This window comes from Strigops habroptila, chromosome 8, assembly GCF_004027225.2.
Source record: "Strigops habroptila isolate Jane chromosome 8, bStrHab1.2.pri, whole genome shotgun sequence".
Classification (NCBI taxonomy): domain Eukaryota; kingdom Metazoa; phylum Chordata; class Aves; order Psittaciformes; family Psittacidae; genus Strigops; species Strigops habroptila.
Window position 1 is genome coordinate 59,235,156 of NC_044284.2, and position 17,119 is coordinate 59,252,274.

At 39.8% G+C, this 17,119-nt stretch overlaps 1 protein-coding gene across 6 annotated transcripts in view; it reads left to right on the plus strand.

The window, feature by feature from the left end:
- Positions 1-17,119, plus strand: part of FGGY (FGGY carbohydrate kinase domain containing) — a 299,368-nt gene that overhangs the window by 245,854 nt on the left and 36,395 nt on the right. For all 6 annotated transcript variants that reach the window (XR_003992624.1, XR_003992626.1, XR_003992625.1 and 3 more), the window contains 4 exons: positions 4,144-4,251; positions 7,590-7,651; positions 12,786-12,933; positions 14,550-14,624. Coding sequence is in view for 1 of the 6 variants with exons in the window: in XM_030494718.1 (XP_030350578.1) it covers positions 4,144-4,251; positions 7,590-7,651; positions 12,786-12,933; positions 14,550-14,624 (393 nt within the window). In the remaining 5 variants the exon portion in view is untranslated. The remainder of the gene's footprint in view (positions 1-4,143; positions 4,252-7,589; positions 7,652-12,785; positions 12,934-14,549; positions 14,625-17,119) is intronic.

Below are 17,119 nucleotides of genomic sequence, written 5' to 3' on the forward strand. Positions count from 1 at the left end.
AATAACTATGAGGTGGAATTGCTTGTCTGAGTATAATACTTCTATAAGTAACTATCATCACAGGGCAATAGTCTCCCTGTGAATATGTTCAACTGAAATATTTATAGATGCTGCTTATAACTCAAAGTGTATAGGTTCACATTCTTCTCATCTCTCATTTTCAAACTCCTGATGCAGTAACTTGTGCAGAGATCATTCTAATGTCTAGCAGAGGATATCCTCTCAGTGTTTCAGTTTCACTCTATGTAAAAAAAATAAGTGCTAGTATGTCTCACAATAGGGTTGTGTCACGGGATGAATTCAAGTTAAATAGAAGGCAGAAAATCGGAGGCTCCCTTTGAATTCGGATTTTAACTTTCAAAGAAGGATGACATCTCTTATTTGTTTTAAAAATAAAAATCAATTGCCCATAAATCTAAACCAGATGTTGTTTTTCTACAGAAAAGATTAAGGATTTTCTTAAGCTCATTAAAGGAAAAAAAAATAATGACAACACATTGATCCTCCTATATCATCATAAGAATGTCTGAAGGCAATGGAAAGCTATGAAAGGGACATGGTATTAGTGTAACAAAATTAGCTCTAAGTCTGGCAAATCGTGCTTGTCTTCTGGGTTCTGCGGCAAACTTGACACTGTTTCTCCAACCTTATGCTTATGTCTAGTGTTGTGTTTTAGTGGGATGGGGTGGTATGTGTACTCAAACACAATTTGGACTTCTTATTGTGAAAAAACTGGTGCCAGCTGCTGCATGGCTTGAAAAACTGAAGCATCATCCAAATATTTCAAGGAGGGGAAATGGAAACCATTTGCTATTTCTTATGCATGTATCTATCTGTGGAAGAATGTTCATGCTGTTGCTTCTCAGAGCTTGAGTGTCTGTTTTGGGGAGTACGTTATTTCGTAATTTTCTCACTTTCCATGTGCATCAAAACCCAGAGTCTGCAAAATGTGACTTAAAGTCTGTAAGTGGAAGGAGGATGATGCCGTATGCGGTATCAATAAAGCCCAGTGTTATAGCCAACGCTCTTTATTCCAGTTAAAAGTTTCCACAGCAAAAAAAAAAAGATAACCTGGTACCCCACTGACTGTATTCATCAGTGTGGCAATATGCAACTCCCTCGTTTGCTCTGTTTATGTGTTGAAAGTTTACTGGAATGTGTACAAATGATACTTCAGTATTAGGATGATAGGAAACTCTCAGTGTAATTTGAGAAGAGCCAGCTCAGAAATATCCTGTCCTGGTAAATTCCTGTGGGCGTCCAAATCACTAGGCCAGAAGTACTGGCTCCAGGGAGAGGTTTGGTCTTTTAAGCAATCTAGTCCTTTTAGTGTTATCAGATATATAGAATAATTTGGTGAATTGTGGACTAATGATAGAAGAAAGAGGGAGTTTTGTATTTGTTTGTTTGGTTTTTTTAAACTATATCGTTCTTCTTGATGTTTAGAACTACCCCTGATTTCACAAAGCATCTTCATGCCTTTAAGATCCTTAGACTATTTGGTTTCTTCAGACCATACGATGTTGGATTTTAAGCTTGATACATCTGGTGTACCTAGATTCTTCCTGCAGAAACCACAGTAGAGTACTGCAAAGTTTGCTGATCTAAAATATTTTGAGATGAGACTTCAAAAGCCCAGGTCCTTTCTGTCCTAAATGTTCCTTCCCACCTGTAGAGATACATGTTGTGTCCACAGCGATGGGATGGGAATGAGACAGGATGTTTAGGTTCTCAACACACTTCCATCGCTAGTTGGGATCAGATACTAACTGGGAATTTTGTCCGTATTCCGTGTTCTCACTAAGGTCAGCAATGTGGAACTGGTCTACAAATCAGGTTATTTTAGGATTTGCTTTCTGTTGCACTTCATTTTGTTATTGAAATTGTAAAAGAAAGCTTGCCCCATAGAGGTGTTGAAAACTCAAAGCTGTAATAATTTGTAGTTTTAAGAGAAAACAAAACAAAACCAAATGTCTTTGCAATGTTTTTGACGTAGCTTCGTCCACTTGGAGTCATAAATGCCGTTTTAAATTCAGTGCAGCTATTCTTGCTCTTTAATGGGTTTAGTCAGCCAAGCTCTTACGCAGACACACAGGCACATGTGCACGCATGCATCTTTAGTGAGAGTAAGTCAGCGCATTCGAGCTGATAGAGGAGAACTGAGCAAGACTCTTGTATTCATTAGATGTGTTCCTAAGAGAGATCAGGATTGTTTGACACTGTAGTGATGTATTTTGAGAAACCAGTTTTTGTTGTTTTGTTTTCCTACTTAACTTCATGACAAGAATCAGCTGTAATGTAAGTTTATGGCTTGAGCAGACTATTGTTTGTGCAGCAAACTCCCTGCTGCTGTATTTACTAAACATGTGTGATGCACAAATGCCAGTAAACTGCATCTTGGAGCGTATTCCCTAGCTGCTAGCAAAAACTGGCTTTAAAACTTGGCCTGTGTAAATCTAGGGAGAATGCGCATTGAGTTTAACAGGAACAGGCCTGAATTTTTAATTATTCCTCCTCAGACTATTTTGATGTGAAGTCCGGGCCTTATAGAAATCAGTAGCAAACCTTAAGCATCCTTCAATGAATCTAGAATTTTGCTAATGAAGAGCAAGGTTTAAATATAACATAACATTGTCCCATTGACTAAGACCTCTCTTTTTTGCTGTTCCAGTATTGCAAACATACAGACTTATTTTGTCTGTATGTTTGCATACAGACAAAGGGAATACTTTCATTTCCTTCTCTTGGAGCACTTCCCACCTTCTAGAGAACAACAGTTGCAGATTTAGCCATGCCATTAACATGGACTGGAGGGAAGTGCATTCCTCCCTCAGGGGATGGTGTAGGACTGCATTGCTGTTCTCTTAGTGAAATGGCTGCATATACTTAAAATATATATTCCTCTGTTGGTCCTGGAAGAGAAAACATGAACCATGCTTCCAAGAGAAGCAGGTAGCTTCTTCCCCCATGCCAGGGGATGGAAAACTTGTCTTCTCCAGCACCTGCTGCAAGAATTATGTGTGTTCAACCAGTCCTTGTAGCAAGTGCTAGGACCTAACTTCCACTGCCCTATTCCCTGTCATGTGCTGTGCCTTCCTTGCTAGGCTAGATAGCACACCTCCTTAGGCTTGCTTTCTGAACGAGAAAGAACGTCTAGAAAGCCTATCTAGTCTATTGAAAGTGGAACAGCTTTATAAGAGGAAGGAAAAGCCTTCCACCCTTATAAATTGGTAATTTGCATCTTCTGAAGCAGAGAAAGGAAATGAACCAGTGTCTCCCACATCCTGAGTGGTCTAACCACTAGAATATTGCACAGGAGCAGGATATCACTGCGTATGTGGGTGGTATATTTGATGCAAGTGGTACAGTACAGTCCTGTTCAGCTTCTGAAAGATAGAGCTTAGATACCTGCCTTGATGAACAGGTTCACAGATTTGAAGAATGGAGTGATTTGTGTAAAGCTAAGCCTAAGTAAGGGGCATGTTTACCCAGGCAAATGTTTCCTGGTGGCTAACAGAAGCAAATCTCCTTTTACCCAGCCCAGGTTTGCAGCTTCCACCTTGATGGTGCTAAGAGAGCACTGGAGCTTGGTGTTCCACTGCGAGTCTCAGGAGTTGGTGGCGGATCGTGAGGACCTCACTGTCCTCTGTCAGCAGGATCCCCTCTCAATTCTTAACTCTGAAAACATACAGGATGAGTGTTCTCTGTTAACACCAGGTGCTGATTACATTGGCTGTCTCTCATGACAGTCAAGCAGAGTGTTGTATCCAACTGTTCATTCTAGGTGTTTTTCTGGAGAATCAAGGCAGTTTCTCTCTCCCTGTAAAATCCTGTTCCTGAAACCTCTTACTTCCTGCATGGCCAGACCCAGCTGTTCTGTATGTGGGAGTGAGGGGGGGCAGATGTGCAATCAGTACCTGCAGCTGTGACATATCTAAAAATGGTGCAAATGGGGACATATTTCTCCATGTTCTCTTTAGAGTAAATCTCTACCTATAGGTCTCCACTCATGTTGGTAACTCCAGTGGAGGAGGAGCAGGAATCATTTTCAGTATTGGACTCTGCTAGCTGCCAAACATCAGTTGTGAAGTATCTACTTTGACAAGTAGTTTGATTCACTGAAGATTTCTCTTCCTTTTCCAGATCAGTGAAGCACCCATTTTTGTGCCTGGTGTCTGGGGCCCTTATTTCTCTGCAATGGTACCTGGACTGTGGTTGAATGAGGGAGGTCAAAGTGCTACAGGAAAGCTGGTAAGTGTTTGGAGAGACAAACAGATTCCAAGATGGGAGGTCTGCCATAACTGCTGTCATTCAGGATAGTTTCACTGTCAATTCAGGCAGAGCTGTGCCTGAAACACCTCTGTAAGATTACAGGAAATAACATGCTGCTGAAAGCCATAAACAGTTGATTGTTATCTCTCTTACAAACTGATAGGGGATTATATATGGGGCAGAGCACTAAGGGCATGTCTTTTTATGATAATGGTGGTGATTATTGTTATTACTTTCAGGCAAATAAGCATTCATTCTTTACTTCAGCAGGAGGTTGAGATAGACTTTGAGATAAAGAAAATGATACCTGTTGCGTTATATAGAACAATTTGCTTATTGATGAGAATAAATGAAAGGTGTATTGTATGGACAGAGTAGTAATATATTAGTGTGTTATCCTGTCCAGATACTGCCTATATTGTCACCTCAATTCTTTCATTGAGCACAAAGTGTCTAACTATATTAGGTTAATTTAATTTATCAATAAAAACTGGACTAGATTCTCTAAAAGTGAATTTTCTCATTTACAGGGAGTCAGTCAGAACTAAACCACTGATTTCAAAATGAAAGACAAGCTACATGTATAGAGCAGCATTCAGGCTTGAGTCCAAAACTGTCAGCAAGACCTTAGTGGCTGCTTAGCCCTGGAAGCTTCTCAAGCTCCCAGTGTGTCTGCTCAGTCTGCAGAAACACTGACTGCCCTTAGGGGTGAGCTGCCAAGGTCCACTTGAGAATCTCCAGGAGGTGGGTCCAGTCCTGTGGGTATCCTCTGTGAGCTCACCAAACATACAGCTGGGTTGGGTTTTTCACAGATTGCTGGTGTAATTGCTCTCTTACTCAGACCTAGCACCATCCACCTTTTGAAAAGCCTAGTGATCGAGTACATGTCCAGGAAGTAGTAGATTGGGGCATCACTGGATTTATACATTCCATATGGAACAGTCACTGAATGAGAAACAGAAATAATCCTGGTTCGGGAAGCCTCGACACACCCTATGCTATGAATTGGTGTTCCCTCCTGTGCTCTCTCCTTGGCCACGTGAATCTGACATTCCTGTCTGTACAGTGTCACAGCTTCAGGGGGAGAGTCATCCCTCTTCCTCTCCTGCATCGCATCTCCAACCCATCCACAGCTAAATGGTTAAACTGCTCTTGCAGCAAGTGGGATGTGCGTGCTTTCAATTTTTCAGGTCGAGATGGGGCTAGAACCAAAGTGTCTAGGTAACCACTACAACCAGGAGTAGAATGAAATTACTGCTTATAACACCACTACTTTAGAAGAAAAATGGCAAATTTCGTGCACTTCTTTGTAAGAACACGTTTGAGAGGAGAAGTCTCTTCGTGCTTAATCCAAAGCAGGTAAAGACACTTAACAAAGCTCTAGAGAGGATGCAGTAAGTCAGCATTTTTTCTTGGTTAGCTCAGGGTGATTCCACACTTAAAATGTACCATGAGAGTTAGGACATTTCAGAAAGGTGATTTTAAAAATCCTTTCCATTCTAGTACCTAGAACAAAGACATTCCTGAGTCATTAAAGAAATTGCTGGAAAAAAATGTATGGTCTTGTTCGGACCCATAGCGAGTGAGCTCTGGGTCCTGCTCAGTGTATTAAGGAAGCTGTCTTATTAAAACATTCTTACAATATCTCGTGGTTTTCTTGAAGTTGTGTGTATGGAAACACATAGGGAGCCATAGGAGGAAAAAGAGTATGTGCACTGTGTGGAGGATAGATTGTATCCATTATCATTGTAATTTTAAAGCTGTCTTTAAGATGCTGCTTTCTCATACTTCAGGTTTTCTGAAAAAAAAAAAAACAACAAAGGGACATGTTTTGGGATTCTTTTCATTGCTTGATCTTTGCCCAAAGGTGAATTCTTTTCATGAAACTTGAACAGTCTGTTGAACTTGTTAAAAGTAAAACTGATTAACTTCCCTTTCCAGATCTCTAATTGATTTTTATATTGATACAGCTGTGAAAAAAGTCTGTTGGGTTTTGAAAACTAGTTCAGCGAGAGTCCAAATGAACAATTAAGAACTCTTGCTTTGGAAAAGCTTGTTTATAAGATGTATATACATATAAAAGCTTGTGTAGAAGATGGGCTTTTACACTGGATTTTCAAAATTTATAGTAAGAAAAGTAGTGCACAACAGACACAAAGGGTGGCATGTCATCATTACAGAGTGTAAAATAAAGAATAGCAGAAAAGGGATTCTAGATGCAACCCTCATGTGGCCATGTCTTAAATTAAGGGCATTTAAATAGCTAACTTCCTAACTTCTGTAATGTTTTTGTCTAGGTGTTTTCATAGCACACACATATATATGATACTTATTTATAGATTTAGTTCTGAATTTATGAGCTGCTCCTATGTTCTAAAGAGGTTATGCAAGACTGCAAAGCTCAGACCTGAGCACATGTTTGACTTGTGTCTTTGATGCAAATCTCAGACAGAGCAGGTATGCGTTATTTTTATTGCTGTGTTCAGATGTTATGCTTCGTTATAAGTTTTCCTACACTGGCTAAGGAAACTCATGCTGTTAAAATTAAATACCTCATGTGGTTTGCTGCCAATAGGTATTGCCCAATATACTCAGTGCTCTTGAGTAGCTCTAGTTTTGCCTCCTTAGCTTTTACTGTGACCTTCGATGGGATATTATCAAGAGGCCACAAAACTTGCTGAATTATTGTCTTCAAAGCCCATGTTATTCTACATGATTCTTTGTTTTGTGAATAATGGTAGCCACTCTGAAGTGAAAGGACAAGCTGATTTATAAATTTAGTCTAGGACAGAGCTTATATTGATCTTTTTTTATAGCAACAATTGCCTGTCAGGGTATACATTTTGTTTCCTGCAATGAACATGTGAGCATATATCGGGGTGACAACACACCTTGTGGTTTATTATAATAGATACAGAAAGATGTAGGGATTTGGGCCAAGAAGAAGCTCCTGGTAGAATTCCAATGAGGGTATGCATGCAAGAAAATGGGAGAGGCTAGGGAACATGCTCTCAGGTAGTGTTGGCCAGGAAAAAAGTCATCCTTTCAGCTTGCTCTTCCAACTAAGGAGCTGCATGCTTAGCGTTCTGCCTGTTTTTGGTGTACAGTTGATTGTTTTTTCTTCCTGTTTTTAAGCCAAATCCTGAATCCAGTAATGTCAGTTGGAGTTTTGCCATTGGCTTCCGTAGGACTTAACACCTCATGAGTAATTTAGAAGCTCTCTTGTCTTTTTAAAGTAATGACACTGCATTACCCTTTTCCGGGACTGAACTTTTAAGATGTAACCATCCCAAAAATGTTGCTTTGCTCTTTTGCAGATAGATCATGTGGTCCGAGGCCATGTCGCCTTCCCGGAATTACAGGCAAAAGCTGCAGCCAGGTCACTCTTCTTATTCCTTTATATCTCATACCTGTCTTACAAATTGATGATACAGTGTATTCCCAGCAATGCAGAACTGCACTGCTGTATCCTTATTCTGAAACAAGGGAATTAACAGGCTGATAGTGGGTTGGAAGTATTTACAAAGGCTTGCCAGGAGATTGCTCAAAGATGAAAGCTTTAAACTCCCTTCAGATACTTTTGGCATATCTAAATGGTGATATTAACTTTCTGCTTTTCAACTTCTTTTATATCCAGCCCAGGGTATGCTTGATACCATAGCACCAACCCTGTTCAGCAGACCTTTATGCCTCAAGCTAATGATGTGTCTTAATTTGTCGGTGACCCTGTTAAGCTTCAAGAATGAGATACAGCTTAATTGGGAATATATTATTTGATAGTTTTGGAACATTCATCTAAATGAAGGAATAGCTGCTGTGTGGAAAAACTCCTGCATGGCAGCTCAGATAGAACAGAGAAAGGCAGGATGAATTTTCAGACACAACTTAAGATGTAGGAGTGAACTGGAGGTAACTCCAGGATTCCTTGAGCAGGAGGCTGTGTGATGTGGAATTTTAGTTTGGTCTGCTTTAAAAGTGGATGAAGACAGTCCAGACACTTCTGTCAGATCTGGACTTTCTCAAGCTGTTTTGGCTTGGATTCCTTATAAGATGGTTCATGTCACTCCCAGAGAGATCTTAGCTGAACACTTAGGCAGATTGGACGAAAATTTGATTCTCTTTTAATTTCTTTTTCCTCAGATTAAAGAAAACCCCAGCAAACTCAGCAGTTTATCTTCAGTTTATCACTCTGGTCTAAAAGGCATGGGTCAGTCCTGGTAGATGTATTAAGTGCATGCAGTTATACAGTGATTTTCAGTCCTCCCTGGGGGGATAAAGCTACCTGGTTTCTCTGGATGACCCTTCCATCCTTTGTAGTGCCCAATGCCTTACTTGTTTGTTAACGACGTGACCAGGATTCCCAGAAATGTATTGGACTTCGTTCAATATGAAATAAGATTCATGCTTCCTAGAATTCTCCTTATTGTTCTTTAAAAAAGGAAATCAGGAAATAAATACATCTGTGTATGTTTGGAATGAGGATTGATTTGGGGGTTTGTTTTGTTTGGGTTTTTTTTCCAAACTTTTGGCTTCCAGGCCATTTTTCCAGTGCCCACATATGAAGACAAACAATTAGTTTAGTCTGTAATTCCAGGATAAACCACTTCTTTTGTGTGTGTGTGTGTGTGTGTGTGTGTGTTGGAAAAATGAATATGGAGTAGCCAGCTTGTCTGTATTAGGTCTAATACTGAACTGACCACAACTCATAGTGCAAAAAGCTTGGATTGTGATGGGAATAGGACACTGAATACAGAATATGGGGAGCAGAACTTCATCTTATCCAAGTGTATGGTGTTATAACTTTGGGTTTGAGTCTCCTGTGGTTAGTAAAACTGTGAAGGATACCATTGATAAAAAGGGTGATAGTATTTGATAAAAAGGATGATAATATTTTATGAAGTTAATTTGTTCAATGGTATTTTTATGTTTTCCAGATATTACTCTCCTAATGAAATGTTTGGATAGCTATAAATTTAGTAAACAAGTTTCTTATTAGTTTTCCCTAACCTCTTTCTTCCTGTCCTTCTCAAATGTTGATTAAATTGATAAAGAATTGAATTTGAACACACAAAAATTGGGAACTTCACAATTTAAATTTAATTTTTCTTCGTATTTCTTCATTTCTTTCTTCACATGGACCTCAAGCTTCAGCCTTGTCACAGGGATTAGTAGCAGTAGCTATGCAAGTGAACAGTGTTAGTCCAGACTTTGGATTATGTGTTTGCTTACATTAAGTGATATACTTAATAAGAACATTATGTCTTGTTTTGAGGATTGTTGGTGATGATGATAAATTATTTGCCTGGAAATCTCAGCAGAATATTTCAGAGAATAAGGTTTTTATATTTAGTGTATTCTCTGTGTAGGTGTAGGAATTTCTCTCTGTTCAGCCATTGCAAATGGTCATCAAAAGAAAACAGAATGAGAATTCCATACTTACATGTGCAGCTGTGTATTACCTTTACATCCCATGCGAGGTGCAACACTGTGAGGAGTTAAGCTGCTTCTGTAGTGACAAAAAGCACACGCATGTCTGGATCATTAAAGTCTGAGGTCACAAATCTGTGCCTCTTCCTTGCTGCTGCCTGTCACCTACTTCTACCTTCCTGAACCTTTCTTTCTTTTTCCGCAGGCTCCCAATGCTTCTAATAAGTAGGTTTGGGAATGGCAAACTGCCTGCTGAGCAGCTGATCTCAGAAGCTCCACTGTGCAGACTTCTGGTCCTTTGCCTACACCAGAAGCAAGAGTTTGCAAGGCTGCATTTATCACTGTTCCAGTAGTTTGTGGTAACTTGTTAGGGCACGAGCAGCTTAGAAAGACTTGCCAGAAACGAGCTCCTACTGACCACTTGTGCTGAAGACCAGCCTTGTGCAGCCCTCCCAGTGCTATTCCTATGTTCTGTCTTCCCTTCTTTTACTGGAAGTGGAGAGGGTTGAATTACATGTGGATTTTCTGGACAGCAGTAGATTTAGCATTTGGTCTAAGTAATTGGTATACTCTGACCAACAAAAGTTAGTTTTTTTCCTTGCAATCCAATGAGTTGCAGAAATTGCTGTGTATATAGGGACTTTTGCTCTTCAATCTATATATTGTGTAGGTCTGACATCTAGCCAGCACTAAAATGTTGCATCCTGTATAGCCAGGCTAAAGTAGGAAATGAAGAAATAATATGATCGTTTCTGCTTTAAAGTTTAAATCCTTCTGTTTCCTAGAACCACAGTTTCTAATCTTCTGGAGGAAAAAAGTGTCTGACTGTTTGACAGCAACGACTAGATGCCCTTTGGCGCTTTGTGAAGCACTATCTTTTAAGACAGGATTTCCTTTCCTACGTTTTTTGATGTCATTTCCCCATCTAAAGAGGTGTCTCCTGAATAAAGCATTGAGGTCGTACGCACGGTATCAGATCAGCAAGATAACATAAAGATCTGGGATCTTTCAAGCAGGATATAACAGTTATACCTGGCAATTCTCTGTATATCTAGATGGTTTAGAGTCCTTTTTTAGATTTATAAATTTAGTATTTTTAGGTTTGTTTTTTCCTGAAAGATACCTGCTGGCATCTTCCAGAATTCCTAAACATTGAATACCAACCTCTTGTTGCTTTCTGAGGTTATGTCCCAAAGACGAACAAAACCCTGGGCAAACTTGCATTGATTTCTTATTCTCCACTCTCCACATAGTTCCTTTTTAATAGCAATAGCTTGTGCTCAACTCTGCAAGTCAGATCCAGCTGCTACTGATACCTTCTCCTAGGACTGAATAGAAAAAGCTCCAGAGCGCTGATGGTGTAATACTACGTGTAACATAAACACGGTAGAAACTGGAACCGGCGAGTGTTTGAAGGCTTTTGCCAGTCACTCAGTCCAAATGTAGTGCTCTGAATCCATATCTATATGTAGAGGGGAAAAAAAAGGTGTGAAAAAAGTGTAATTCCAAGGTTCTGTGAGTCTTAAGCCTATTTGGCTGAACTTCAGCCTCTTTTGTACAGTCCTTGTGTTCTGCCAGAGCTGCACGAATGGCTAATCCTTGCGAGGGTAATCAAGCAGGATGGAGATGAGATAGAAGCTGGGATGCCTGGTGGGTCTGTGGTTGAGTGAAGCTCTCCTTTCTTTTCCTCCCTATAGTCAAGGCATGATTTAGACTGGAAACAAAATGACTTTGTCCTTAGCGTGCACTGCTTATAGTGCAGTCCTTAGGGATGTAGTAAACAGGGCCACTTTTACAACGAGGAGGGAAAAATGATTGTGACCTACAAAATTATCATAATTCAGGTCCAGGAAGACACATAAAGTACATTTTAAAGTACGTGAATAATGATGTAAATTAGTTATTTTAATGTCTTCCAAGTGTACTTCATTTTGAATGATACCCTCTGATAGCGTACACATGGTAAGGTATAATTGAAAAAACATGCAGCTCAATGCTTGAATGCAAAGTATAAATATACAGCTGCTAGCAGGTCAGAAGTCAAACTAGTAAAGCATATGCCAAATTCCCTTAGGGATCTCATTAGTGCATGATTGAATATACATGTAGAGGCTAAATGAATATCGCTGTTTGGGTCTACAGTGGATGAGACAATGACTAATCAATTGTAATTAGGGTTAGATGCTCTTATTGACCCACATGTCTAGAATTAAATGCCCCTCTTGGAGATTTCCAAGGAGTTGAAAAATATATAGGAATCTGTTTATGATAGTAGGAGGGTTTGAAAAAATATTCTGAGTATAATTGCAACATTTTTTAAATGGAATGTCACTGGAGTCACTGCAAGCCAAAGCACTGAAGAATTCACCATTAATCCTAAGATTACTCTTGGTCCAGGAAAAAGTCTGTTGGATATTGTGGTGTTGGGTGTAGCATCTGCACTTAGATGCAATCATATTTAGGCCCATGTTCGGCTCCTCCCTAAAATAGCAGCCACTTGCTTTCTGTCCTCCACCCTGAGTGCTGCATTTTAATCATAACACACACTGAAATAATTATGGTTTAAAAAAGGACAGCTCCAAGTCCAGTGCTATTGATTAATCAGAGCAATTTTTAAACATTTGCAAAGGAATTTGATTTTCATTTTTCATTTTCATCATTCCATGTCTGGAATCCTCCTGACTCCTCTCTCTCAGCTTTCTCTTTCACAGTGTCAGCATCTGTTGGAGACAAGCATCACCAGCCCCCAAAATATCAAATAGCTCTGGCTCATCTAGTGACCTGCAGGAGTCAATGTACAAACTCAGGATCACAAACTGCCATTATATCCCCTTGATATCGTGAGAAATCAAGGAATTGGGATGGCCTGTTGAAGGGATGTGCAGATAGACATCCCCACTGCCCACACTTTGCAGTGCCGTGGGCTCCACAAGCCGTCGGTTCTGCCTTTCCCCCTCTTTGTTTTAGATTTGGTGTTTTAGATTTGCTGTTCTTTGATGGGTTTTCTGCATTTGATGGTGGTACCAATGCTTTATGTTTGATGAATAACCTCCCCCACTCTTTTTCCAACTTGTTTTTTCTTCCAGCGCTCAGAGTATATATACATACTTGAACAGTCACCTGGATCTGATTAAGAAATCTCTGCCTGTGGGTTTCCTCACTGTTGATTTACATGTTTGGCCAGATTTCCATGGTAACAGATCTCCCTTAACAGATCTGACACTAAAGGGCATGGTAAGAAACAGCCTGTCTTTGCAAAAGGGTCAATACTGGGGGAAAACGGGGGAAAAAAAAGCTTGGAAGGAGCATACTCCTACTTTAGCTATTTAAACTGTCCCATAGGATTTGGGTTTCTTGCTGCATTTCTAACATTTCAGTAGAAAACCAGGGACTCTTGCAGTTGAGATATCACTACAGCCACGTTTATTTTCTAACAATATAAGGAGTGTTGTGTGTGTCCCTGTATCATTCCTAAGGAATCACATTTCAGAGCACTGACTAGCAGCATTGCTGTTGTTAACTCACCTGTCTACTGAATTTTGCAATGAATTTGTCTATTTGGGGAAGGAATGAAATATTCTGAGGAGAGATTGCTTGATTTAAGCATAAATATTCAGTAAATGTGCTGTATTAGAGTTGTTGGGTACTAAATTTCAACAGACACTGAAAAGCTCCTCTGCTTATTGTTAAAAATGGGCATAGATGCTCTCGTGATGGGGAATATGCAACCGCGGTGCTTCATGCATCTTTGTTCAAAGGTAAACTTGATCTGATTCTGGCTTGTGGTTTTCAAATTGCTGCGTTTGGAACTGAAAGGGATTGAAATATTGTGTTCTGTACAAAGGCATTTTCAGAGTATTGCAGTCTGGGACCAGAAAGAGCAGTGTTTGGAGTCTCACCAGAGAGTCTCTGCTGGGGAGATTTTTAGCCCCTCTTTAAATGTTGGATGTTTCTCTTCACTGAATGTCACGGTGGTAGATTGGCCAGGTTACAAGCCAGGATGTTAGTGTGCAGAACTGTCACAGAAGAATATCATGAGGGTATAATGTGATGATATTAAAATACCTGGTGATTAAGGCAAAAATGTACTTCAAAATGGCATATTGTCCTTGAAGTAAGCATCTCGAGCTGCTCACCAGCACCAAAACCTGCTCTATTTGAGGCTGAGATAGGAAAAGGGTAGGTGTAAGAACTGCAACACATTTTAAACCATGAACGAGGCTTATATATTTTTGGGTCCTAATAATGCCTGTGTTATTTTATGACAGAATTATATGCTGCAGCAGAACCAGAATTCCTTTGGTATGATGGCTGTATGCAAATACTGGTAATAGCCACACGTTTTTACTGCCACAGTTATGGCTGCATTCTGGTCTTGCCTCTGCTGATACTAATCCAGAGTAACTACAGTGCAGTATTGATTTATGTCAGAGTAAAGGAGGTTAAGATACAGTCTTTAATTATTAATCGTGTTTCAGTGTTAGGGTGCTTGGAAGGGAGGGGGAGAAATGCTTTTAAAAAGTTATTTTTATGTAATAGCATTTTCATATTATTACATTAAATACATTCACGAGCAATATCTGAGTCATAACATAAAACTGTCAGAGTTAATCTATCTCTAATCCCATACAATATGCTGTTTGTTCTTCATTTCTTTGCAAGGGCAAGAACAATTTATGTGGTTCTTCCCCAGATCAGGAATAACACGTTTAACATAACATTATGTGTACAGCTCACAAAAGTAAGGCTTAGAATTAGCACTTCAAACTTGTTGCAACAAGAAACCATAGAAAATAATAGAGTTTTTACTTTGGCTGGATTTGTACATTTTCTTTTTGATCTTTGCACAGGTTGTTGGACTAACATTGTCTCAGGGTCTGGATGAACTTGCCCTTATCTACTTGGCCACGATTCAAGCCATTGCTGTAAGCCATTTTAAGTGCATAAAAGAATAAATGAGTTGTCTCATGTTCTGTGGCAGACTGATCATTCCCTTCTGTTAAACAGATTTCTAATAATAGATGAATTCACTTAATGGACTTCTTAAAGGAGCAAGATATTATTTACACACATTGATGACTACTCCTGACTGTAGGATAATGTCCCCTAAAAAGTTTTCTTATGGAAATTCTGTAAATGGAGCTTTTGCCTGTACTGCAGATGTGAGGGAAGAGGCTGATACTGCATGGGGCAGTGTTAACATCATGGGCTGTCTAGAGAGAATCTAAGACAGTGGGGGAAAAAATACCTTTGGCGATTGTATGAAGGAACTTGTGCTGCCCTAAAATGCCTCAGCTTCAGAGTGTTCCTAAATCCGTGGATTTCTCCTGCTCGCCTGTTAGATGAGTCACAACTCCGAACCACAGCGAGTCAGAGTGGGGCTGTGATTCAGTTCATAAGGGTACAGACTGAACACACCAAATCTCCTTGCTCCCTGATTTCCCTGCTGCAAGGCGGGCACTTGTCTCCCGTGCAGCGTTTCCAGCCTCTGGTGTGTTTCTGTAAAGGCAGACAGAGAGACTGTATGACATGTCCTGGATGTTTGCTAACATGCAGAGATGGGTAATTTTATTGGAATACTTTTCTTTGTGCCCTAATTTTCTCTCAGACCCAAGATCTCCAGTTCACAAAAAGTTCTATTTGGAAGTGAAAACCCAGGTCATAAAAGTTGTTTTGAAACCTGGCGCAGGGTATTATCAATGGGGTGTGCTATCCCCAGGCATTTGGTGACTGAAATCCACATTTCTTTGACATCCTTTTTGTGATTTCTTCCCTTTTTTTTTTTCTAAGTCTGTTGAACTTGAGGTGTTTTTGCAAAACATTAACAGTTTGATGAATTGGGGAGTTTTCCTGACAAAACTCTGTTCGGTTGGAAAACTTCCAACCTCCTCTACTGGTTAAACAACAACTTTGCTAGGCTGGGTCAGCCATCTGGGATAGAGAGGGTGGGCGGCTGCTGTAAATTCACTGTGAATTGTACATCTTATGTGTTAACCCTCCCTCTTCAGCAAATAACTTCACCCCAGCCTGGAATTCATTGTTGTGAGTTTGGATCCTTTTGAAGATGAATGTGGCTTGGTTATACCTGATGCTTCCGTATAATCCCACCATTTCAATAAGAAAGTCTAGGAGAGTTTAAACAATGCCAGGGACTGATACTGCCCCTGAAAGAAACTTTCCAGTGTGGAACAGGTGCCTCCGTTATTATATGGTGCTAATGAAGTGGAAACGTTCCCTGCTGGAAATCTTGGGAAAGTCACCTATTATCTCACTATATGATACGACTCCGATTTTATTGTAAAACACAAACACGGTTTTGAACACTAAATTTAGCATCTTTTTGATAACTGATTGTGCTGATGGTGAGATTTAATATCAAAAGGCCATCCCATGGTTTTCTTTCGCTCTAAGTTAATGGAAGTTCATTTTTCCTAAAGCACTATTGAAACAGTAACTAAAAAGTAGACAGAGTAGACTCGGGTTTGACTCAGTATATTTACTCATTGCTAATGTGATACCTGGGAAATTTAATTTTCCTCCCATAGTCTGTCACTCCCAATTTTAGCTTCACTTTTGTGGAAGGAAACAGTTCTAGTTCAGGACAGCCCCAATCCTGTACCATTAAATGTCTTCAGTGGGTGCAAGATAAAACTTAAACCTAAGCAGAAGTGTTGTAAAAGGTTCAGGCCTGCCCACAGAATGTTAATCTCTAGTTTTCTTTTCAGCAGGAGACGCTTTTTTCTTTTTATATAACATTTGCATTTGAAGCCCCTCAATTTGCATTTTCTCCAATCCAGGATTAAATTAGTTCCCCCCCACCCACAGTGAAATAAGTCTGGCTTTAATTTAAATTGCAATGTGAATACAATTTTCCAGGCAGGTAAACACAAAATCATTTTCACAGCATGTTCTTTCTAAGGGTCTTTGACGTGTGTATGTTGGGAGAGAAGTTGTTAATAAATTTGAATTTCAGAAGCAGGGGGAGAGAATATCCTTTTAACCATTCATTGCCAAATGCGATGCAACAGTTAAGACGGATGAGAACATGATCACAGATATAATTGTGGCTGTCAAGCCCATTCGGAGGAGACAGGCTCTTTTTGGAGCAGTTTATTTTTCCATAATTAAAATGGTGGCTGTGTGATTTGGAAATTAGCCCTCTGTGTCAATAGGGAAGTGATGGATTTAGTCAGCTGCTGTTGCGGCTGCTAAAGTTCCTCCTAACCGCTTGCCTGAGAAACCAAAACATATTTGAAGGCCTCTTCAGAATGGTGCCAGTCATTCATAGTGAATGTCTCCAGTCTGATCAAACTCTACTCACTTCAATTTCCAGTAGTTTTATTTGAAGAGGGGTTTATTGCAGGCTGCAGACCTTGTAATGAACCTGCAGCATAGCATAAAGAAAACTTACACAACTGTT